Source organism: Periplaneta americana, chromosome 16, assembly GCF_040183065.1.
Source record: "Periplaneta americana isolate PAMFEO1 chromosome 16, P.americana_PAMFEO1_priV1, whole genome shotgun sequence".
Lineage (NCBI taxonomy): Eukaryota > Metazoa > Arthropoda > Insecta > Blattodea > Blattidae > Periplaneta > Periplaneta americana.
The window spans coordinates 102689307-102715859 of NC_091132.1; the positions used below are offsets into that span (position 1 = coordinate 102689307).

At 34.0% G+C, this 26553-nt stretch overlaps 1 protein-coding gene across 4 annotated transcripts in view; it reads left to right on the forward strand.

Annotated features, from left to right (window-relative positions):
• Nucleotides 1-26553, forward strand: part of Cad88C (cadherin 88C) — a 488883-nt gene that overhangs the window by 434659 nt on the left and 27671 nt on the right. For 2 of the 4 annotated variants that reach the window (XM_069812619.1, XM_069812620.1), the window contains 5 exons: nucleotides 1452-1644; nucleotides 5229-5361; nucleotides 5887-6009; nucleotides 10812-10990; nucleotides 22583-23364. In XM_069812619.1, coding sequence (XP_069668720.1) covers nucleotides 1452-1644; nucleotides 5229-5361; nucleotides 5887-6009; nucleotides 10812-10962 — 600 coding nt within the window. In that variant the 3' untranslated portion in view covers nucleotides 10963-10990; nucleotides 22583-23364. Of the gene's footprint in view, nucleotides 1-1451; nucleotides 1645-5228; nucleotides 5362-5886; nucleotides 6010-10811; nucleotides 10991-22582; nucleotides 23365-26553 lie in introns of those variants that run through there. The other 2 variants (XM_069812622.1, XM_069812621.1) reach the window with 2 other exon arrangements.

Consider the following 26553-nt stretch of genomic DNA (forward strand, 5'->3'; position numbering starts at 1 on the left):
AATTATTAGCAAAATAATAAATAAATAAATAAATAAATATATATATGTTACTGTAAATGTACGAAGACCGGTAAATGTTAGAATTTACCGGTATAACCTAACATTTACCGTTATAGTGCGGTAAAACCCCAAAATATCTTATTACATTCATACATTTTGAACTTTTACCAAGAAATGTTGGTAAATCTCAAGATTTACCGATGCAAGCTGGTAAAAGCTAGATCGAAGAATCCAGAACGAAAAATCCTGCCTCCGTTGTACAGGTTCAGACATGATTACAAGATCGATTAAGTGAAGCGGCTCAGAGAGGCTGCGAAAGAAGGTCTTAAAATGCAAGTGAAGAAAATGAAAGCAGCCACTTGTAACAAAATTCCAAAACTTTCAGTCGAACATTTGAGAATTAAAAGTACCGGATGCAGACCGGACAAAATTGACGCAAAATCAATAATAGCAGTGGTCATAAAAATTCAAGGTGACGAGTTTTGTAAACTTGGTACCAAAGCTGGCAAACTGAAGTCATTGTACACTAGGAACCAATTTACATTGTACAAAGAAAATTTTATCATCATCGAAGAAGTAGGAAAAGAAGAAATTAGTGTATGGGAAGTGATTGGCAAACTATCTTTTGTTGGAGGTCAAGGGTTCAAAAAGTGTAATTGTTTAAAAAACTGTTGAATAAAAAAATGTTTGTGTAAATCATCTTCCATGTTGTACAATTCTAAATGTCATAACAGCCAACCTTGTTGTAACAAGAATTAACATTCATAATATTTGTCTTACTTTATTTGTGGACCTGGACTGTTGAGGGAATATAAAGGCTTTGCTAATTTTTGTACGGAATAATATAACAGACAGTGGTTAAAAGTATAATATTTTTCACTATTTTTAATATGGTATACTGTTTATTATAATCACATTGGAATGTAACAATATTTAAATAACTTCAATTTAAAAGAAATATAAATTATTTCAGTCATTACTGAGGTATTTTTATTTATGTTTTTAAATAGATCCTAAAACAGCAATAAAAAGATGAATCGGAATTGGATATGTAAAAGTGCGAAGAACGACAAATCTTAGTAAAGATTTTTTTATTAAATTAATACGACTTTGCCACAACTGATCGGTAAATCCTGAGATTTACCAACATCTCTTGGTAAAAGTTCAAAATTTCGGAGTTTTACAGCACCATAACGGTAAATGTTAGCTTATACCGGTAAATTCTAAGATTTACCAGTTTTCGTACATTTACAGTAACATATATATATATATATATATATATATATATAACAAAAACTGCTAACTTCGTACTGATACTTTTTCTGAAGAGATATTTTCAATCTTTGTTAAAAAATAAATAATTATATGAACAACACCACCATTCGTGTGCTTTTAAGAACTCTTAGGTGTCTCTTTTTTTTATACCTAACTTGCTTTATTTTGTCCTACAGGAATTCAATGTGCTGGACACCCAACCAGCAGAAGCCTTGCCTCTCAAAGAAGACATGGAGGGACTGGTGATGATGTGGCTCGTAGGGACAACTGTGTTTCTGGGCCTCCTCCTCATTCTTGTTGTATCCATCTGCCTATCTCAAAGAGCACGCTATCAACGCCAACTTAAAGCCGCTACTGTCACTGCATTTGGTAAGTTGAGTCCTGAATTTACATAACAATTTTCTTATAATTGAGGAGTTGAATCGAAAACAGGCATAACCCAGAAATTGAAGTTTTGAGCAAAAGGCCTTTGAAATATTTGAGTATCTGTATAAATAACACATTTTTAGTCAGAGTAAACAACGGACATTCACGCTGTTATTCAATATTTTATTAATTGAAAAACATTTCAATTGATATAAATGTGTATACAGTAAGGAAGAAATAGTCGTTATAAAATATCGTTGCAATTGTCCTTTCTTCCATTCAGTTTTCCTATGTATGGAAAAAACGACAGAACAAATTTCCTTCTGCGATTTCTTATTGAGGATTAAATAAAGAGGATTACACAAGGAATATGAACACACAATTTATACTGTTTTAAGGACAACATTGTGTTTCATCATATTTTGAAATTCGTGAGAAATGATTACAAGTAAAATGCTTTCTTTTTTTTTTTAAACACAACCATATTTTCAGAACAAAATTAAAGATTCCACTTGTGTAAAAAAAAAAGAAAAGATGAGGAAATAAGAAAAATGTACTAGATACAACAAAAGTCAAGTAAATTGATGAAACTTAGCAAAGACTAGTTCAAAGTAACCTAAGTCTTCTGTTCTTCTGACAGGAATATGTACAGACGCCTTACATCATTTTCCTTCCTCGATTTCACAGGGTTTGGTGGGACTGCTGGAACATCTAAATCTGTTAAATGCTGCGTCCTCTTGCCAAAGAATATGGACAGTAACAACCGAGAAAACTCTCTGAAGCAGACACATTAAAGGGTTAGGTACAGCTTACAGCAGTAAAATTTTTGGAAATATTCAACATTTTTTTCCTCCATTACTTTATCTTGTACAATAATGAAAATTGGTATGTGTAAAACACTGTCCTTCTGCTATATGAAAAAAATATTTTTACGATAAAAAAAATTATTTATATGTATAAAATATATATATATATAAATTTATTAACTGCTTCATGTTCTCTCTCTTTTACTTTAGTGCTGAAACACATGTTTACAATATCATGCTCTTTCAACTACATTCCTTAATAAATAATTTTTTTGTTATTTTGTGTTAGAAGAAATACTGATATTTGACCATTTTTGTTAATGAATTTATTTTTTATCAGACAATCTATCAAAGATACGGAAGTGATCTTGCACCATATTGTCGATATGAAATGCATAAATACACACAAAAAGTTTCATCACAGAATGTTGGATAGTTTTTGAGTCATGTGGGAAACGCTTCATCACTGCACAGTGAACTAAATTTTGAAGGGGGGGGGGGGGGAAAGTAAATAATTGTTTTGAATAGTAAAAATATTTTTTTCATATAGCAGAAGGACAGTGTTTTACACATACTAACTTTTATTATTGTACTAGATACAGTAATGGAGAAAAAAAATGTTGAATATACACAAAATTTTACTGCTGTAAGCTGTACCTAACCCCTTAAAACAATAATAAATTGAGTTCTCCCTTAAGTCCCAAGTATGTACGTAGAAATTAGAAAACACAATCTTCCAACCACCACCTGATAACTAACATTAAACCACAGTCTAGTATGTGCAGTCACGAAGCTTGAGTTGTTGAGGGTACTAGAAACAATAGACTGTGCGGGTACTATTTTGCATTGTCTGTGATGAGGTGATAGTAGCGATCCAAGTGGTTAGCAACTATCTCTGGATGGATATTTACAACGTATTGAGCTTCGTGACTGTATATACTAGACTGTGATTAAACTGTGAAAACAGTTCAACACTTATACTGTGCCACAGACCACTAGAAAAGAGATATCAAATCGAAACTTTGCAAGGTAACCAATACACACTAGAGAATCTAATAATGCATTGAACGGAAAAAGGGCAAAACATGGATTACGCCCATATTCGATTCAACTCAATTACAGTTTTATTATAATTAAGTAGGCAATATTTTTTTTATTTTTGATTCACACACTTTTAACATTTATATATCACTAATTTACGTTAAATCTTGTTAAATTAACAACTTTTAATAATACGCTGTGATAATTATTGAAACTTGGGAAGGAATTACAACTTTGTGACTAGTTTCAGCATGGTTTCCGCACTATAAATCTAGTGTGGTCTGTGCGTTCTTCCCTTGCAAAGCCTCACTAGAATGTTTGATAATGGCGGAAACCACGCCAAAATTAGTCACAAAAGTATGTCACCTTCTTAAGTTTCAGTAGTTAACATAGTACATTATTAAGAGTTGTTAATTTGACATGTTTTAATATATTATTATTTTTAGTAAAATATTTTCATTTCACTTCTTCCTTTCTTGCTCCGTTCTAATACTTGATAATATTTATTATATTCAGTAGGATTTGATATCAGTTATTAACTCGTCAAATCCTTGATTGAGGCTAAATAACGTTTTCTAAGTTTCAATGACAGGTTCTTGATTTTCACATAAATCTCCTTGCTTCCCAGTAGGCCTAAGGCCTCTCTGATCTCTTGAATTTTATTTTTCGTTTAGACTCGTGTAATATGTTAACAGATTTAACAGATGTTCGACATTCATTGTAATATTATTTTCTTTGCATACTGTTGCTTCTTTTGGTGTTCAGATATGAAAGATTTTACAGCAGTTTATATATTGGTCAATAAAATTATTGTTTATGGTGATTTTTATGCTAATTTCTTCATGGATTTTTTTCTGTTGATTAAATTCCATTTATGGTGGAGTACGGTATTTATCACTTAATTTCTCATTACAAGTAAGGGAGATTGAATCTACAATAGGCTGACTATCTTCTCTAGTTTCTCTAAAGTTTTAATAATTTTTTGATATTCTACAGTTGAGGATTCCTTACAGAATTGTTAGACGTTACATCTCCTAGTATAAATCTTCTGTTTAAGCTAGGCCTACGTGTTCTGTTAAGAAGATTTCTTAGTGGTATTTGTATTAGGTACGGTACCGGTACCTTGAGTTCTTCTTCACGCTGTGTTTTATCCAGGCATAAATACTGTTTTCTTGTCGCTTTTGCAACTGAATATTTTAGCTTTAGCTTACCATAAATTATATTAGGAGAAACAATGACCTTCTCATAATTGGATGGAGTTACGCAATAAGAGACCAACCGACAAAAACCTGCTTTCGAGATACTGTCCATTGAAGTAAATCTGGTTATTTATTAAACATTTTATACAAGACTATTGTAACACTCATACTATTACAAAAAATACCACAAATGATAATAAAAAAAAGGATAATCGATTTTTAATAACAGACCAGTAGTCTAGATGGTTTCATATTGCAAAGCAAAATAAATAATTTGAATGTTATGCAATAAAATAATTTTGCTTATAAATGCCAGCAAAGTGCAGATATCATATTCTTGATTTTCTGAGTTAAATAATCAAGGCAACAACAGATTTGTGCATACTGGTATTATCTCCTTTTTTTTTTTTCTTTCTTTTTTTTTTTTTTTTTCATATTGTCGGTTGGTCTATTGTTGCAGAACTCCGTCTAATTAATGTTAAGAACGAGCTACCAGTACTAAACAGAATGTAATAGCAATATATAACCGCTTTCTCAACAGGTTCAAATGAATCTGACCTCAACCGTGTAACTGGCCGAGTGCCAAATACAAACATGCACAGTGTTGAAGGCTCCAATCCCATTTGGATGCAGGCATACGAAAATGAATGGTACAAAGAAGATGACTCAGTCAGGTAAAAAAATACTTTGTATTTGCTGGTGCATTATTACAAAATGTTAATGTTTTATGCCAGATAGCCTACAGTACATGAATTCAAAATTGATGATGGAACAAGATGATATTTGGAGCTAGTCTTTTTTATGGAGAATTCTCATTTCCTTTGTCAGAATTTTATAATTAATTTCGCCATTAACAACCATCATCATTCACATGTGTAATTTGACAATGTCATTAGCTTTTGCTATAACGACAGCTAATAAATACTATACTACTACTATACTAAGCAACATTCATCTAACTTCCATAGAGTAGGTATCATTTGAAATGAAACAGTTTTATAGCTTTGGCGCATTCGTGTAGCCTACATAAGACATTCTTTGTCTAGATTGTAAATAAAGCATCCACCATTGTATTAAGAAAGGCTTTACTTATTAGCAAGTGTACTTGTTGTTAATCACTTTTGGAATCTTTTTACACAGTTACCATACCAGTATATGTTAATATTATTAATCTATTTAATGTTATTTTAACTCCCTAGTCAAGCTTCAGAGAGGGATTCTTTGGATGAAAATGCTGTTGTGAATGAAGATGCAAGACAAACTCCACAAGGTGCTAAACCATTCTATGGACAGACTTGTATTTATCCAGATTCTTGCAACAGGTGAGTAAGCCATTAGCCATATTCATAACCTTCAGGTCCCTCCTTCGTATAAAAAATATAGCTGTCATCTAACAAAATGACAGCTCTGGTATTTCATTTTTTCCCACTGAAAAAAAAAAATCTAAAACTGTGTTTTTTAATACAGTAATCAGTTTTGGCCTTAACTTTAAATTATTACAAAAAGATACGGGACATAAAGTGTAGCTTTGAATGTGCTGAAAATAATGGTGTTTTGCCCCACTTTTCTATAATTTCCTGAACAGAGTTGTCGCATTTACCGCAACTGTCTGCAAAAGCCAAAATGTCGGATGCCATTATACAAAAATGGCCATTATTTTTATCTAGTGATGAATAAAAATGAACTAATAGTGGTTTCTAACAACATATAGAGGAAATAAGAAATATAAAATAATGTTCTTTAAAGATGGTTAAGCAATCAATTTGGATGCTGATGGAGATCATAGGTCTGGTTACATATGAGGATTGGAGGCCATGGTAGCTCAAATTTATGGATGTGATGTTTCCTGTTACATACAGTACTTATTCTTCTTCTACTTTGTCTTTTTCTTCTTCACTTCACGGATTAGGCAATAGAAAATACCTGTTCTGCCTTCAAACATAACCTTTAAGATATGCCATTTATCTCCTTCTGGGTTTCTCCACAGATCTTCTTCATTTATGTTTATATTTCCATATTTGTTTAGCAGCCTTGTGACTGGCATTTTAAAGTCGTCACTAGAAACGATAAATTTAAATTATCCTGTCAGTGAGTGATCACGTATTTTTACAGATGGATTCTGTTTACCAAATCATAGAGGTATTGATACTGGTGCAATATATTCCCTTTTTCCGTTTGCAGAGAAATTAGATTCAAAATGGTGAAAATTTAGCTGTTCTTTCAAGCCTACAAAATTTCTTGTATCAAAGTGGTAAATTTGAGAAGGCTATGATACTATTAGATTCAAAAACAGCTATCCTTGATATAGCATCTCATATAACAGCAAAAGAACCTGAGTATTCTAGAGTGTCGTAAAATTGTAATGCAATTAGTCAAATTAAATAAACGATTTGTTCTTCAGTGGATCTTGCATTTTATGGGGTGGGAGGTAGTGGGGCAGCTGATTTCTTGGACAAGAAACCTAGCAAAATTATTCCAAAGTCATCTATACCTGTCTTACCATTAAATTAAAAGAATAGGCCTAAGATCAGAATATAACACATTAATAAAAAAATTACAATACTTTTAAAGCAAATGCAAAACAATATGCATAAAATATGCATTTTATTCCACAAAAATCTGTGGTGGCAACATTCAGATCACGTACAGGTAATGATTTCCTTAGTAAATATTGACACAAAATTGGTATTGCAGAATCGCCTATATGCCCTTTCTGTAAATAAATAAGGTCATCTTTTCACTGTCCAAATTTTAATAATTTTCTGGTCTTTCTGTTAAATATGGGAGTGCAAGATAGTGAACTGTCCAACCCAACCCAACTTTCAACCACCCACACCACTGCTCAACAACCCAAATGTTATGTTTTATTTAATGATGCTCGCAATTGCTGAGATTATATCAGCGTCGCCGATGTGCCGGAATTTTATCCCGCAGGAGTTCTTTTACATGCCAGTAAATCTACTGACATGAGCCTGTCGCATTTAAGCACACTTAAATGCCATCGACCTGGCCTGGGATCGAACCTGCAACCTCGGGTGCTATACCAACTTACCAACCAAGCCGACTCAACAACCCAACCCAACCCAACCCAACCTCGCAGCTAAAGGACTCTGTCCATTTTCAGTGCTGCTCACTGTACACAAACCATGTTCATTAAATTACATTACATTAATAAAACATTAAAAATACCGGTAGGTACTCGGTGATTCGTGTTCACACAACAGAAATTTAAATGATTTAATTTTAAGTAAGAACATAATTATTTAGGTGCTTAACAAAAATGCTCTTCTTTAAGCAGAATCACGTAAATCAAATAAAGACTTAAAAATAATATTTATAATATGGATTACATTTAATATATTTAAACTATTGTATGTGAACATGATGTGTGGGTCTGATAAGCTCTTTTATAATAATTGAATAAGTATGTCCGTCAAATTGCTTATCAAAATTACATTGCTATAATTAGCAAAATATTACAACATATACAGTGTTAAACATTTTCGGCATCTTAGCCATAATGTTTCCACACAAAGTACCGGTATTCATATTGTAAATTTTTATACTGAACAACAATGTAATTTTATTATCCCAACAATAGGATTTGCTCTCCACACAGTAACACAGTATTCGTTAGTGGACTCCACAGACGACAATGACAATTTACTTGGACTATTACGAACAACAATGAACTGTTAATCTTAACTAATATTCACAAAGCACTATTTACAACACAGAACTGTCAGTTCTCAGTTCACAGCTCGTTTGTCTTGGCTAGTTCTTCTAGCTCAGTCACTCGCGTTCACAGAATCTCGAACCCCAGACCTTCAGAGACGATCCACTGAACTTCGAGCTCAGGTCCCCCAACTGCGGTCCACTGCACTCGAACTCCGGGCTTCAGGCTCTACAGTTACGGACACAACTCAAGTCGCGCTCTGGTCTCGAAGCTGGCTTCACTGCTACACAAGACTAACTCGCTTACTGTCCAAATCTGCCTGTAACAACACTGGCTTACTGACTGACTGACTGACTGACTCGCGTTCACTTGCGCATTGTATTTATAACTAAGCCATAGTTTCTGGAGAGTTCGCAGTCGGTCGATAGATGCCTAGAAGATAACGGCTATCCAGACTTCTCTGAATCTTTCTCCTCAGTCACCAGCTGCTATACTTTCCCCTCTCTGCCGTGGAACAGCATGTTGCAACCTCCCCTCTCCACTCCCCAAGCCGCGCGCTGTCCCCCAGTGCTCCGTGGAGCCCGTGTTGACTCACGCGCGACCTGCTCTCTTGCGGGAAGCATGTTCGAGTTTCGAGGTGGCTGTCACAATATTCTTGCATTGTTACGTGTTCTTAAGATGGCGGTTTATGTCGAAAATGTTTAACACTGTAAATGTTGTAATATTTTGCTAATTATAGCATTCTGATCTTGATAAGCAATTTGACGGACATACCTATTCAATTACTGTTAATGTAAACATGTATTAAATTGGAAAAATCATGTTAAAGAAATTACCCCTAAACTAAATTCAGCATGTTTTGCATATTAGAACTATGCAAGAGATAGTAAATATCAATAACTTAAAGCAGTATACTTTGCATATTTCCATAGTTTTGGAATAATATTCTGGGGAAATTCTACAGATAGTAACAGTATATTCCTACTACAAAAAAGAGTAATTAGAATAATAGTAGGTGCCAAATCTAGGCAATCGTGTAGGAACAGTTTAAAAAACTACAAAATAATAATGCCCATGGCTTGTCAGTACATTCTTTTAATTAATAAACTTCCTCTTATGTAATCGTGAAAACTTTGTAACTAATTCAACAGTTCATAGCATAAATATGCGTCAGAAAATGACTTTCATACTCCACTGACAAGGCTATAATGCTATTGAAAAGAGTGCGTTATATGGCAGTACCGGTACAACATTTTAATAGCCTCCCTAGGGATATAAAAAATCAAACTCAAAACATAAAATTATTTAGGACCAAATTAAAGAAGTACCTAATTTTTCACGCCTTCTATTCTGTACGTGAATTTATAACATTCAACAACATTGCATGAATATTTCTTTACGTGCTTAACTGGGGAGATCTCAAGATTGCACCCACTGTCAGTGCTGCCATAGTCAGACCTAAACTATTGCACTCTTCTTGGATTTCTGCTCATTTGGTAAAGCATTGAGGAATACCTGTCACCACCACTTAAGAACGTTAATTTCCGACACCCTAAGGGTAAAACATTACAAAGATGGATCATGCAGAAAGATAGACATGATTGCTAATACACCAGATACGTACATCTGCTGGATACATAATTGACCCTACAATAAGAACTGAGACCTCCGAATACCAGTCCAATTACGTCCATTATGAGAAATGCGTAATTTACGAACCTACAAATCCATACTTCTTATACAAATACCATCTACTGTCCATAGAAGTAACTGACCTAATGATTGGAGTGAAAGGAACAATACCAAGAACCTTTGTAACATTCTTCAGGAAATTCGGACTGACAAAATGAGTTTATTAGTCCAATAGTTACCAGTACATCTACTCTTAAAAGCTCATTGACAATTCTAAAAAATCATTTATACAACATTTAATTACTCTTCATATTTTATTTTCTTGGCACACCCTACTGAAATTTACTGCGCGATTATTGTATTTCAACCTAAAACTCAATTTTCTCTAACATGTATTAATTTCTGTTCTTACTTATTATTCTTTACTGACTAATGTAACTTTAAAATTTGTTTGATATGCATATCTTACTGTATACATTTTATCATTATTGTTTTATATAACTTTCAAATTAACTATGTTTCCTGTAGGTACATATCTTGCTTTGTACACCTTATCTTTTGGAAGTCATTTTTGTTGTAAGTTGAATAACGCTATTCAAAATGAATAAACATGTCAGACAAAAAGTGCGATTAATATGTAGCCTATATCTCGAAATAATTATTATGATTGGCATTTTTCGTCAAATTAAAGTTTTCATAGTCATATAAAACATATTGTCTTATAGAGCTGGTCAATGATATTATTATAATTATTATATTTATAGAATCAAGTGTACTTTATTCGACCTAATTTGATTATTTTATTTTTCGTTTCAGCAGGTCCAACATTGTAAATGACGGATCAGCTGTGAGTGAACAAAATGACTTAAATCGCATGAGCACCAATTATCACCAGAACTTATATCAGCATTTGGATAAGTTGAGTAATCCTCTTCTAAGTAAGAAGCTTGAAACGACTGAGCTTTGATCTGTAACAAGCCAAAAAATGTATGAATGTAAGTGGTACCTTATATCCCAAATAATATTGTGGGTCATATTTCCCCAGTCTATTTCTCCCACGAACTAATGATTCCAATTCCACTTTTTCCAATCATTTTGATATCCCAAAGACATTTTTCCCAAAAATTGTTTATCCCGGTCATTTATCTGGCATTTTGTAGGAATCAATGCCACTTCCCCCCAAAAATAATTTTTCCAGTTATGGTATCTATTTTATATGCTTTACCAATAACTTTTTTTTTTTTTTTTTTGGGAATGTACCGGTACTATAATTTCGATTTACAAGATGTTGTTCCAGGAGATTTTGTTGATGGTGTCTGAATCTTCTTATTTTTTGACCAAGTTGAAGCTGATTTATCATGATCTCACTGTCAGCTTCTTCATTGTGTAATTCACAGATAAACTTATAAAAACTTTGTTGATGTCGACCAACCACAACTTGAAAGCAACAAGGCCACCCTTAAGATATGTTGTTTGTTCTTGAAAGACCCTCTAAACAGAGTCATAATGATTCCACATTTCGGGATGAAACCTGGGAGTACCTCTGTGCCAGCTTGCTTTTGTTCCTGAGCAGGGGTACGTACCTCACACATATGTTCTTTCAAAGTACTCGGCAATTGCAAAAAAATCATGTGAAATGGCATCGAGAAATGTCTCAACATGCCTTAATATATCTTATGTTGGTACAAAACAATGTGTGTACATCATATGGGCAGACATTTTTATGCTTCAGTCTTCGTGATTATTGTACTGATCTCCTGAAGGCCTTCATTTTTTATTTTTCTGTAGACATATTGCTTAAGATGAAATAAGCAAGCTTTTACATTGTTACCAACGGAATTTCTGACAGCATTATAATGCCAATCTCAAAATCTGTCATAATAAAATTCTGACTGGTAAGTTTATATCGTATTCAAATGTTCTTACAGCTTCAAGAAAATTACATTTAATGCTTTTCGTATATGCAGTTTTTTCCTTTCATTGCAGGAGGCATTTCAGGGCAATTCATGCTTTCAGGACATTTCTTCAACATTTTTTCATCAGCAGACAATTCGACAACGCCTTTTTTTTAAACAATCACATGACATACAACTTTGTGTACAATCATTTTGTCAATAATTTTTTACCAACATTTTAATTTCCACAACACTAAATTCTTAATCAACACTTTCTTCAGCAATAATAATTGGGCAACAGTACGTTTGTGTGTATGATATTTCTTTAATATATTATGGCCGTAATTTATTACATGATATGCCAGCGAACATTGTGTTAATTTGATTCTTTAGATTCAGAGTTGGATCCGATATCCTCTACACAGTATGATACAACTTTATTAAAGCAAATAGTCATGCTGTGTATTATCTTCATACCTGCTTAATGATGTTACCATATCCATTTGTGCTTAGTTTAAAAAGTACCTTTTTCAGAATGGGCTTCTTGACATTCTGTGTCCTCCAGCAACTGAGTGATAATTATCTGGTTTTCGTATTCGTCTTTCCTGATATGCTGTAGAAATTTCCACATGAAGGCATAATGCGAGACTTTTGATCATTCTCTGGAAGCGCGACATTGTTAGTACGCTGTTGTCCGCTTACAACCTATCATATACACTCCACACCTCGAGTGAATATCAAGGAGATACAGCACAACGACATCCTCTCTGGGATCGACCAGTGATGTAAGCGATGTCTATGTACGTGGCCAGTTCCTGAACATTGTCATGTATAATGTCAGTAAAATTGACGAAAACACCAGCAATATGTCTGCAACGATTAGCGGTTAATATGTCCATTAATCAAATTTCCACCTTGCAATAATCCACAAGAAATGTCCACAATGATTTAATGTCCAGTAATTATCTGTCTATTTTGTTTATTGAATTAATGTTCAAAATGCATAAATGTCCACAGCATTTTATTATTTTCCCAATTTGTTTATTGAATTTATCCCCAAAATATAGTTTTGTTCAGTTTCATGGTTCCTCAACAAATTCCCTGTGCATTTTAGGTGGTAGGATATGGCTCTTAAATATTGTTTATGCTCGACCATGCCGAAATGTAGTAATTATACACCTGGTAGCAGCCCTTTAATGGACCTCATTAAAGTTCAGGTTTTCGATTATTCTCGGATATGCAATCGAAAGACAACTAGGGAAATGTCACGGAGGCTGGAAATCCAATACTGTCGCAGAAGGTTATGTTCTGTTACTATAATAATTAGCGTTAATTGTAAATAATATTCAAATAAATTCAATTCGTCATCTCGTTTTTCAATTCTAAATCAATTTCCAGGTTATATCAAGACTAATGTTCTCTAGGTTATATCAAGGTCAATGATATTCGTGCCTCGGAAAAAATCAATACTTTCGCGTCTGCGCACATCTCACAATTCAGGTCAGTTCCATTCGTCACTTTCATAACCATAACATGAAAACTTATGAATAATTTCAAGTTAGAAATATGGTCGAGCATAAAAAGGCATATGAAACTTGCCTATAATGGTAATTAAGACGCTCATATGAAAATTATGAAACTCGCTTGTGCTCGTTTCATAAACAAACATACTTGCGTCTTAATTACTACTATTATAGGCTCGTTGCATAATATACTATTAACATTGTCGTTTTGTTTGTACTGTTTATATCTTCTAACTGCTTTTTCACTGCGCCTCTGAATAGTTTCGTAAACCTTGTTAACCGGTGTTCTGATGTTTCGATGGCCAGTCATCACTCGAAGGATTAAATTTTCATTGTCATTTTGTTCCGTTTGTATATTATCCAAAAATCGCCATATGCTAACATGATGGGCTGAAACAGTATTCTGAAATCTGAAATGGAACCCTTCTATGACATTATTGGTTCTCTGGAATCCACGCAGGGTAGCCTACATTTCATAATAGTTCCATACTGGTGGTGCAAGTTGGAGAAGCATAGCCTTCCATCTATCTTGTGCTCTTCTTCCACTTACATAGGGGTATGCTTGATATATCCAGTGAATTCCAACAAATCTTCATGTGCATTATAATATAACATATCAAAAGTGTTCTGAATGTAATCAATTGGAATAAATGAGGCGTTTAGAAGTCAACATAATTAACTCCTTTTCCAAAGATTTTAAGATATTAAAGGTTAAAGTTACATACACATAATTAATTCTGTGATGTAATGAAGAAGAATACTGCATTCTGTGGGCTTTTTACTGAACTATGGAGTTAATCACATTGACCACTGAAAATATGGTCAATTTAATACATTGCCAACTTAGAAACTCTGAAATAACCAAACGTGGAGTTAATCATGTTGACTTCTGAACGCCTCAAATGGCATAGCCATCTACTCTTGGAACTTCTGTCTTTTATTAGGATTCTCTAAAAATAAATAGGCCTAGTCTTCCCTTAACCTTGAGTTGTTAATTTTCCTGTAAAGCAACTGCACAAAGGTATAGACAACCCTTCACTTCAGAATTTGGGAAATTGTGTATTACTGTGGTATTCATAGTTGATGTTTGGAAGTCCATCATAACTGTGCTTGGCTGAAATTTCCTTCTTTTTCCTCGCCAATTTCAAGTACCTACAAAAAAATTATAATTGGTGGCCGTGTACGATTTGTTCTTTGTTTACTGCCCTTTTCAAATTCTGTCAGCAAGTCTTGCTAGTATTTCCTCATCATGAATAAGTCCTGTAATACCTTTGGCTATTCTTAATGTTGTGAATGTTCGGTAGCTCTTACCTTTATACTCGCAGTTACATTTGTAACTCGAACATCAGCAGGACTTGCCTCATGTAGGTGCTGAGAACTTCCATTCTTTAAAATAACTGTGATCAAGATCAGTTGTCGTTACACATCTTGCTGTACAGGCTGCCTCTCTGCACATCCCAAGTATAACTTTTCCTCATTTATACTTTTAGAATGCAAGTGATGTTTATAACTGTTGTTAACTAACAAATTTTTCTTTTTCTGTGATATTATTACTTAGGCTAAGCTATACTAAAATTTTTTAATGGCTTGCCAAGCAACAGCTTTGCATTATTAAAATATTGGCTTGAAATTGTTAAATGCATTGCTAAGCAACAGCTTTGCAAAAAAATAGATATATTTTGGATATTTCTGCATGTGGACATTCTAATTTGGACTTTGTTTCCAGGACATTTATGGTTATGGACATTTATGTTATGGACTTCTATTGAAATGGACTTTTTGAAATGCACATTTTAACCTGGAAGGTCTGCGACTGGTATAAATAACATTGCAAGAACCATTCTTGCAGATCGACTTAAATTACATCTTCCTTTGTCTGAAAAGGTATCTTCAAACGGCATTGTTTTACAGCATACCTCCTTTACAGTCTTGTAAAGTGGAATAGACAACATTAGATGCGAATCTCTGGAAAGGGGGATCTTCGGGCATTCATAGCTGCAAATTCAAAATCTGTTAGTACCGATATCACATTTTGTTCAAACTGCAAGGACTTTTGTTCAATGTGCGCTTTCAGCTAGGTCTATATTCTCCTATGCCTATTCATCTTTCCTGAGAGGAAGTATATACAACAATAGGAAGACTTAATCATATACTATGCCATGCATGGTATAAAATTGTCCAAATTAATATATTTGGCACTGTCTTGAATGTCCCGTCCACACAAAGGGCATAGCTTCTCCATAGGTGTTCTAGACTTGCATCCATGCAGAATATGACAAATCTGTTAGCATCATTCACACCAAAATCGAATAACAGGAATCTTTTATTGTTCAAAGTTCGATTGTATTGTAGTCTTACATCTGCTTCTGTAAGCGTGTGTGGTATAGCTGGATGCTGGACGAGAGTTGTAAATAAAGTAGTGGCAACATAGACAGTACGAACATATTATTGAACTTGCATGAAAAATGCATTTACATCCCTTTAGTATAATCACCAGCGTGTTTCTGTATCTTTTGCCAAATCCGTGATAACCATTGAATGCCGTTAGCAAGGTTGTTTCTGTTGATTTCTTTGATGGACTGCCCTAATGCATGAAGCACTGTAGCAATATCTGGGAACCTCTTGCCTCTAAGTGGTTCATTCAACAGTGAGGAGCATCGTTTCAAATCATATTATGTCCAAAAAACAAAATTTTACAGGAATAACGAAAAACTGATTACTCCTAATCCGGGTAATTTTTCACAAAATGAAAAAAATGAAGTTATTATGCTTGAGGCATACTTCAAGGAACTTGAAAAAATGAAATCACTTTTCAATTGTGTTCTTCAAATTGAAGGAAAATGTGTTGGACATAATACGTTTTGATCCATTAATTGTACAGATGTTCGTAATTAAAAATTCTTAATGAGGCAAATACATAAAATAATCAATCAGTATTGTTATTATTAAAGAATAACATTATTTGTTAGTATAAAATTACAATTTCCACATTAAACATTTTGATATACAGAGTGTTCATAACTTCTTCCTGCTGTCAAATGTCTTTAACGAGGTAAATGAATGCATAAAAACCATTATTATTGTTATTATTAAATAAAACATTATTTTATTAATAAAAAAAATAAATATATGCATTAAACAAATTTTATGTAGGCCTACAGGGTGCTCATAACATCCATCCGGCTGGATTCATGGTGTTTGATTCTTTTTCACAATTTTTCGAATCATCCATCTTCTTCTAAGCAGCCACAAGTAGCCATCATCCTCATTGCCAGTTACCATAGTAACTGCATCGATAATGTTACCATAGTAACTGCATCGATAATGTTACCATAGAAATCTAAAGCTTCACACAATTGAAATAAGCAGCCTTTTTTTAAACTATTCCTTTCTGCCATAAGTTACTATAGGTCATAGAAAGAAATGAACCTGTAATTTTACATTTTTAAAATTCAAGGGTAGATTTCAGCCCATTTCCCTTCTCCGACATCAACCCCCATGCCTATGAATTGGTAAATACCCTGATGCGTAAGAATGAGGTGAAGACGTGAAGATTTGAATGTTGACTTAGTATTGTATTAAATTAAATGACAATAATAGGATTTCTACATTCATTAAAATATTGCCGGGGTGTGATAAATGTTTGTAGTGGTTCTCATAATCCCTGCATTCTTCATTAAAATCTATTCTTTACGTACCTTGCCTCAGATTTCAGTTTATGTGCATGGTTTGCTTGCTTCTGCTTCTTTCGACGTCGTCCTGAACTGTCACCTACAATAGTTTCTTGTTCCAAACTGGAAACAACTTCCATTACACACAGCTCACGAGAAAAAGACTGTGCTGTCCGTATTGAATGTGTGGCATTGTCGATAAATGTGGGCCAGATTGTCAGTATAACTAACATAAGAAAGTAATTAATTAATTTCATTTATACCAATTCTATAACATGAATATTGGACGTAATACGATATGAAACAGACACTATAAAGGACTGAATACGATTTGAAACAACCACTAGTTTTAAGCAGTCATTTACACTGTTAGTGAATACGATTTGATACAATCAGAGTTCACAGCGTGAAAGAGCGCATCCGAAACTATACGAAAATGTATCAAACTCAATTTTGTCCACCAGTGGACTTAATATGATTTGAAACAATGCTCCTCAACTGTGGAAACAAGTCATAATCACAAGCACTCATGTCAGGGGAATAGAAAGATATTCCAATACTTCTCAATCCCATCTCTGTAGCAATTCAGCCATTGCTCTTGGACATGACAACGAGCGTTATTATGCTAGATGAAAGGTGGATTGTCTCTCAGGACATGTGGGCGTTTGTGTTGCTTAGCTGGACGTAGGTTGTGTTCGAGAAAATGTTGGTAGTACGCTGCATTGACATTTTAGTTTTCAGGTACGGCATGGCTAATGATAACACCTTGACTATCATATGCCACTATCAGCATGACTTTCACCCTGAAGGGTTCATATCGCACTTTTTTGGACGTGGCAGTTCTTTGTGATGCCATTCATTAGACTAACACTTTAGTTCAGGCTCGTATGCCCGTGCCCACATCTCGTCAATGGCAACAATACGTTGCAGGAATACGTCCCCTTCATTGTATCTCTGTAGGTGGAGTTGAACTATTGCGTATCAGTGCCACTGCACTTCTGTCACGTTATGAGGAACCAAGCGTGCTGCAATTTTTCTCATGTGGAGGTTGTTCTTCAGGATGTGCCACACAGTTTGATGACTGAGTCCAACCTCGATGGATAATTCTCGCACAGTCCAGTGATGATCAAGAGCAAGGAGACCTCGCACAAACTCCACTTGTTCGTCACAAATGGACGGGCGACCTGTGCGAGCCACATGTGCCATCTCATTCCAACCCATACGAAATGCAGAGACCCATCATGCAACCATCCAATATGGTAGCCCATCGTTGCCACAAGCTTCAAGTAACCCTTGATGATATTGGAGTGCATATCTACCACGGACTAACTCGATTTTTATCCACGATCACTGCTCAAGTTTGGTAAACATCCTTTAGAGCAGTTAAAAATAGTGCTCTACATTTAACCACGCACAATAACAACATCTGTTGTCATAGCAGCTAGTTTTATCATTCAGTACATCGACATTGTCTTCAACTACGATCACCAGTTGTCTTGTATCACATGCAAATGCACATGACACATTCCTGGCAGTATTGCCACTACTTTATTTATAACCTATGTATATTGTGTAATATTGTCTTTTGTTCTGCAAGATTCATTTGTACCATACTTCTTCACTCGTTGAAGTTATTGCAATTTCTTCCCAGAATATAGCAAGAAGAGTCTGTTTTACATTTTCTTCACCTCTTCGTTTTCTCCTCCTCATTATTTCTTGCACTTGGATCTCTGTATGATCAGCTCCATGTGTATGTGGCTTTTGAGAAATAACGTCAATTGTCGTAGATTATAGGAACTTTCATCCAGTTTTTGGTTTGTCCTTTTAGATATTCGTCTAACTTTTTTCGCCCAATTTATAGTCCATGTTTAACGTATCCTTAGCATTTCTGCCTATTTTATTTATTATCCACAATATCAAATGTCCAATGATCGTGTTTTATATGATAAATCTGAGAATAAATGAAAAATAACAGTTTTATTAGATGTTATCTGGTATTACATAAATATTAAGAGATTTTTAAAATTCAGAAATTAATTAGCTTCTTCTCCTTTTTGGTGAATGTGTACTTTTAAATGATATGCTATTGCCCTTAGATATTTCTTTACATTCTCATTGTCTTTATATTGTGCACAGTTGCCTACAATTTGCTCACCCCATTGTTGGTTAACTATATATATATATATTTAGATAAAGGTGGTCTATAAAGGGGTCCACTTCTGATTTGGACAATTATATGTTCAGTCTCTTCTTGTATACTCTTAATGCCATATGCCGTCTAAGAAGCACCATATGTTAGCATGATGTGTGCCATGAACTTTCCAAGTTTCGAATGGAAGTCCTCCACAACATTGTTCGTTCTCTGTCATCTTAACTTAATGTGTTCATAGACAACGTCGGAAGAACTGCGCGACGACGACCTCTAGTTGGTCTTCCCCAGATAAAGAATACAAAATCTACAGCTTTTTTCTCTAAGTCGCCTGTCAAGTTGTCAAAGGTTACATGCAAGTCTTCTAATGGCAGTGAAGGCAAATCCGTGTAATTTAAATAACCCTCCCTCAATCCCAGGTTCATGAATCGACACCATTAACATAGTTGAAAATGAAACAAGCAACCCATAACTTGTATATCATTGAATGACTTCCTTATTGCATTGATATGAGCAATTTCAAAATTACTCACAGCGCTTTGTGGACGAAATACCAATTATTTCGTACTGTGAAGTCCTTAAATTGCTTGTAGATGACCCTATAAGTTCTTTCATTCTTGCGAACTGACAATGCATAAACTAAAGATAATACATAGTTCAAGAGATTTTCGTGTACTGTACATAACTGCAAAAATTATCTTGGGACGATATGGAAAGTCCCATCAGAATATATCCTTTCACTTGAGCAAGTATAGCCGTTCAATGGTTGAGCAGTTTGGATTTTTTCCATTGCTAATTGTCAAAATTATAACACAACGTTTCCAAGTGAGCAGTTTGGACTTTTTCCTTTGCTAATTGTCAAAATTATAACACAACGTTTCGAAGAGAGATCCACTGTTCGAAACGTTGTTATAATTTTGACAATTAGCAACTGCTCAACCATTGAACAATTCACTATTGCTCTCCCCCTCACCCACCTTCATTCAGATCAAGTGTAGTAGCCATGTTATTTAACGTAGCAAATATTTAAATTTTACCAGAATCATCTGTCCTATTATCGTATAACACAAACTGTCTGTTTGATTCTGTTACATTATAAGGATGATTTAAAATTATATCTTGCGAAGTCCGTGGTAGAGTTAGCCTAGTTCGATTTTGTTCTAAATTTGTCATGTGTTCCATCGAATTTCTATATGGTAGTTTTATTAATACCTCTTCATTATTCACATTTGTCATACCTTACTTTAAAATATTACCAGGAGCAGTGTTAGGTGATCTTCTGACCATATTCTTCACTCTTCGAACAATTTTCTTAGCTGCAACTGCTGCACCATCCGGAGAGTGTAAGTGTGAGGTGGGATACACTTGTAAAGGATTAAATTATCATTACAGATGTTACTAATGCATTACGAGGTGGTTTTCACATCTCCAATATCTGCGGGTGTGGTTCTTATTGTACGAATAATGATGGTAGATGAAGCCTTAATGAACCAACATGACTTTATTCCTTTTAGTCATTATTCTTGGAGGCATTGTGATTTCTTACACTTTGATTCTTTCATGAAATTTGTGATGAAGGGCTCTAAGCCCTTCTTATGAAAACATGCATTTGCACTGTTTTTAGTTACTTTCTATTGGATATTAATGATCTGTGGACCAATAAATTCTGAACCTATAATCGTGGACATAGGCAGTGTGGACGAACCTTTTGGACAGTTTCTTCTTTGAACGAAAATTCCTGAAAGCTTGTCGTATGCACATCAAAGTTAGTCACACATGATCCACAGCAAATTTCACGCTGGACGCAATGCCAATACTTCTTGATTTTAATTTTGTTGCTACGATCGAAATGCTACCTATCTGTAATTTTCGTATTCTAACAGATCCTTCCCTTTAGTGGTGCAAACAACTATCCTAACCATGGTGCACGTAAATTTTTTTCTGCATCTCCCTAGCCAAAAATTGAACCAGATTTGTAACTATGGATTTGTAATTGGAATTATCGACAATATGGCCAGTTCCTTTCTCCCTCCATTTCATACATGGCTAACTAGTAACATATTACACTAATCAGACTTCAAATGTATACAAACAATTGAATAGTTACGTGAAAAAACATTGCGACCTTTTATATCCTACTGTGATGTGTTAATATAAACACATTGCACGAATTCTGTTTTATATGTAGTAAACTCTGTTGCTGCAAATGAAAGTGCACAACCTTCAATATAGACGGTAGGACCTACGATGTTGTGGAAAAACATTACATCTTTTTCTATTCCTGTAAAATTCAATTTGGGGCTTGCAATGTTGTTGCACTTAGCCATTCGATTGTTCCTTCTCTGGAATTATTGATAATATTGTCAAACCATTATGCAGATAACAGGCAATTTTCTGAAAATTATTTACATAACCGTGACATAATTCATTGTGAACAGTAAGAAAAACTTTATTCAAATTTTTGTAATATTACCTTGGATTCTTTAGTTGGACCTTTTAACATTGGACAATAGATGTTTGGACATTTTAGTATGGACCTTTTCTATTGGACCAAATCTCCGGGAAGCAAATTTTCCCATTCCTTTCCGAATATTTATAGAAAAGATAGCCACCAATAAGCAAAAGGTTTCCTATTTCTGTCATAATGTAATTTCGTTACATAGTCAAATGCATATGGAAAAGTACACAATGAATTTATATGCAGGAACTAATTTGTTTCTATGGAAATAGACTGAAAACAAATTAATATAGATTGGAATATGTTGTTATTGTAAATGTTCATGGAACTTGGATTTTCTCCATTCACCTACGATCATCCCAGTAATACTTTGTAAGCCAAGATGGTATATCAGCATCAATCTTCTTAATCACCAGATGTCCTTTACTCATAGTGGAATTCACATCCTTACAGAGAGTACAATGTGGTGAAGGATATATCTGTAGTGCTCGGGAAAAGTGGCACAATGGCACAAGTCAAAAATGTTAATTTTATAGGAGAAGGAAAAAAACTGTCTTTACACTGGTTTATGTCGATTTGATTTTCTTCTGTATGAATTTTTGTAATGGGAGAAATACTTATGTCTCTTTTCCCAAGCGAGCAGATGATCCGTAAGTTGTCAATAAATTATTAAAAAATGTTTCTGGAAACTGACCTATGCCACTTTTCCCAAGCACTGCAGATATAGTACTGGTAATTCTATGTAGATGTGAAGCCAAACAGTTGTGGCCTGTAGTTAACCGGAAAAACGCCACTGATTTCCTCCAAGATAAGTCAGGAATGATAAATTTGTGCTCCCACAGTGTATTTCATGATTTGTTTGTGTTGATTTCAGTATGTTTTGCTTTACAGTTTGGAATACAGATTAGAAAGAATGGATTGGGAGAAACAGATTGGAAATTCGATAATGTTGGAGATACAACTTTTTGGGGGGAAAATGATATTTCGAGATCATGATTGGGAAAACTGACCTACAATCCCCAAGTAGATGTGTGGCATTCAGTATTTTGTTGAACATACATACCAGTGTGAAAGATAGACGATGACATGTAGTCTTTTTAGAAATTCTGGATCACTTGCTAAATATTTATGTCAAATCACAAAGTAGAATTATAAGTAAACCTTTGTTTTGTATATAGTGCAATTTTCATGTGTGTTTGTGAGTGACTGTTATTTAAATTATTACAAATAACATCGAACTATGTTTAATAAACTTTTTTACCATATGCTGTATTTTTTACATACGTGAAATATATTTTTTTGATGTGTACAGCTTGAATCTTAATAAAAAATCTCCTTTAGGGGTGGCGCCACTAGGGACTTCGGTGGACTGGTGACCACTCAAAGTTGTCCTTCTTTTTACCTCCCTGGGTCATTCCATAGTGACACACGTAACATTTTTTAAGTACCTAACTATGATCTTCACAGGATATTTAATTAAATACTTAGTAATTCATGAAAAAGACATTACTGTCTTTTAACATAAGTATTCCTAAATATAAAGAAAAATTCTTAATGAAAAGGAATAATTAATAATGCAAAAAATATTAAATATTGTATGGTGTAACACACGAACATTTTCTTGCCACTAGATTTATTACCAAAATGGAAAATGTTCATATTATTGTGCCAAATGACATAAATGAATTCAGTTGTTTTCCAAACAATTAAGACACTTGTGTAGTACATGTAACTGCTAAATCACGAACTTTAAAAAAAAAAATTAACAGTGCCATTAAGAAACAAAATATTGCAAATGTGTTGTGACACACGAACGTGACACACGAACATTTCTGTCATGTTGGTTACTAATTGTTTTAAATGCACTATAAATACATCACTTCTTGTGGAAGACTATGCCTACAGTTCTTATTATACAAAACAACACTAGATTACACTAAAATACACTTTTAAGTTTAAAATATCCACGGCTGTTTACAACCATATGTGGTGATATTTCCTGTGTAATGTCATGTGACGAATATACCAATATGTCAGCCATTTGTAGTACTTCCCTTCCTTGGACATCACAGACACTTTAAATTCTTCGCCACCACAAGATTTTGTAACTTCATATGTAGCCTATATCTGAAGTCTTTTTTTCTTTTACTTGGTCATTTAACGACACTGTATCAACCACTAGGTTATTTAGTGTCAATGGGATTGGTGATAGCAAAATGGTATTTGGCGAGATGAGGCCGAGAATTCGCCATAGATTACCTGACATTCACCTTGTGGTTGGAGAAAACCTCGGAAAAAACCCAACAAAGTAATCAGCCCAACTCAAATTCTTGAAAATACTATCAAAAAATGTTCAAAATGTATTAATATTTATATCAATAGAAAAACTAATATAGATTTAAAAAGGCCTAACTTTTAGAATTGCTAAATGATACCTAGGGTAAATTAATTAATGTTATTAAATAAAACGATTTTAAATTAATATCAGAAATTTAGTACCATTTACATAATGTGCAAATAATGACACCAATTTATTTATATACAGGCCTAGTATGGTGGCTATCTATTTACGATATAAATGTACTGCATAAGCTTGTTTTTAATATTAAATAAATTAACATAAACCAATTTTTTAAGTTTTTAATTCAAGGAATTAAAAAAATAATAAATATTTATATGAACTTTAGGCATAAATTGTCTTATGCTAATTTTAGGCCTACACACTATATTTTTACAACAGTTGTTGTTTAGTCTGTCCAAAGACAGGTGTGAACCTCACAAGTGATACCAAGAAGGCACCACTCATGAGGAAACTAGGCCAGGAGATAATTGGATAGCGTGGCCAGTTCCTTTCCCCCTTACAACAGTTATAGAACACATATTTTCAAGAGTGTTTAACTTACAGTTTATGTACTTTGAAAAAAAAAAAACGCACAGGTGCGTGTGCACGCACACACAATTATCTTAATCGACAATAAGTATTTGAAATTCCACTACTAATTATGTTTAGACGTAAAGACTTCCAATAACAACAAAACTTGTAACTGGATTTTAGGATAAACTTTAGTGACACACGAACATAACATTTTTGTTCGTGTGTCACAGTCATTGTGTTACGTGTGTCACGTGTTTTTCTTGTAGAATACGTAAATAAATCAAAATGTTGTCCATATAAGAAGTTGATTGTTATGTGATGTTTCTCACTTTTACATTTATGAAACATGAAAAAATTAAATGGTTTTGAAGAAATATAAACAAATGTCCATTTGAGCGTGACACACGAACTCTCAACCTTCCCTTGTAATAATTGCAATCAAGCACGAAATAATCATTGTATTACGGTTTCTATGCATTATAATTATTAACAAAGGTCCGCACTTCATTATTAATTGCATTTAACATACAGAAGATATGATTTATTTGCCTTAAATATGCATTCAAATATGTGATTTTTAGTAGATAATTTCGTGCTCTTAAACCACAGACTTCTTGGCGCTTTTTCTCCCACATACGTGTTGTTACACAATGAGTGTTATCAGATTAAAAAAATTCGGATCATAACGAAAAAAATGACATATGACAAGCAGAGATTCGTGAGATTTTTATTTTTCGTGAAAATGTCGCATTTTCCCAGCCCCCACTCTCACCTTATTCCACAGAAATATTGAAAGTACAACTATAATTTGTTCATTGATTAAAGTTCACGTTAACACTTTGTTTGTTAAAAACATAAAATCACTTAGTCATACGTTAAAAAGTGTTAAAATAATATAGAAACAGATATGGAAATTTTACACAGCACACCAAAAAGTTCACAGTTAAACATCTTAGAACAATACGAAATATATAAACATACAATAACATACCCACAACATATACTTAACACACAATTACAGTTCAATACCCACACACTATTCGACGTCATGATACGTCATAACACACAAACAACCAGCCCCCACCATAAGAGCAACATACCCCACCCCTACGATCGACAAATGCACATCGCAGAATTCAAGATCACCAGTAGTTCAGGAGACACTGAGGAAGACGTGACATCACGTCGAAACGGGCCGTCTGTCAAAGGTATATACCTTTTTTTAAAATTCTAACACTTTTTAACATATGACTAAGTAATTTTATGTTTTTAATATAATTTGTTTCAGTACAATTTCAACCCAAATTAGTTACTATTTTAATTATTATATTTAGCTGAAACTTCTGTAGTAACTACCTGCTTTACATTTTCTGTTATCATATTCCGACGATGTTCATATTTGAACTTGTTAAATTTATAGCATTTTCAACTCAAATATTTTTTTTTACTCGAGTTAGCACGCAAATGAAAGATTAATCTTAAGTTCATCACTGCTAATAGAATTAAACATGTATCTTCACCACTTCCAGAACAATTTAAAAGCTGTGGGAGGCAAGAAAGAAGGGTTGCCTTCTTAAATCCTGTCCATGCGAATTTCCGCGAGATTCCCCTCTCTACAAATTAAAAATGTTCGCGCTGCCACTTATTTCTTACCAGTACAGCAGTGGTTCCCAAAGTGGGGGTCACGAGATAAAACAAAAACATCTTATTAACATACATTTATTTTGCATTTACAAACATAAACAATGTTGAACATAAAAATTAAAAAATCTTGCACAGTTATAAAGCAAAAAATAATTAATTTAATAAGTGTGCCTGTTTCCAAACCGTAGCCTCTCAAATCTGGATACGTCCACCACTGTGGAGTAACAGTCAGCTTGTCTGACAGTGAAAGGAGCGGGCCTGGATTCGAATCCTGGTTGGGGTTTTCTCTCAACCAATTGAAGCAGAATTGCTGGGTAACTTTCGGTGTTCGACCTCGAACTCA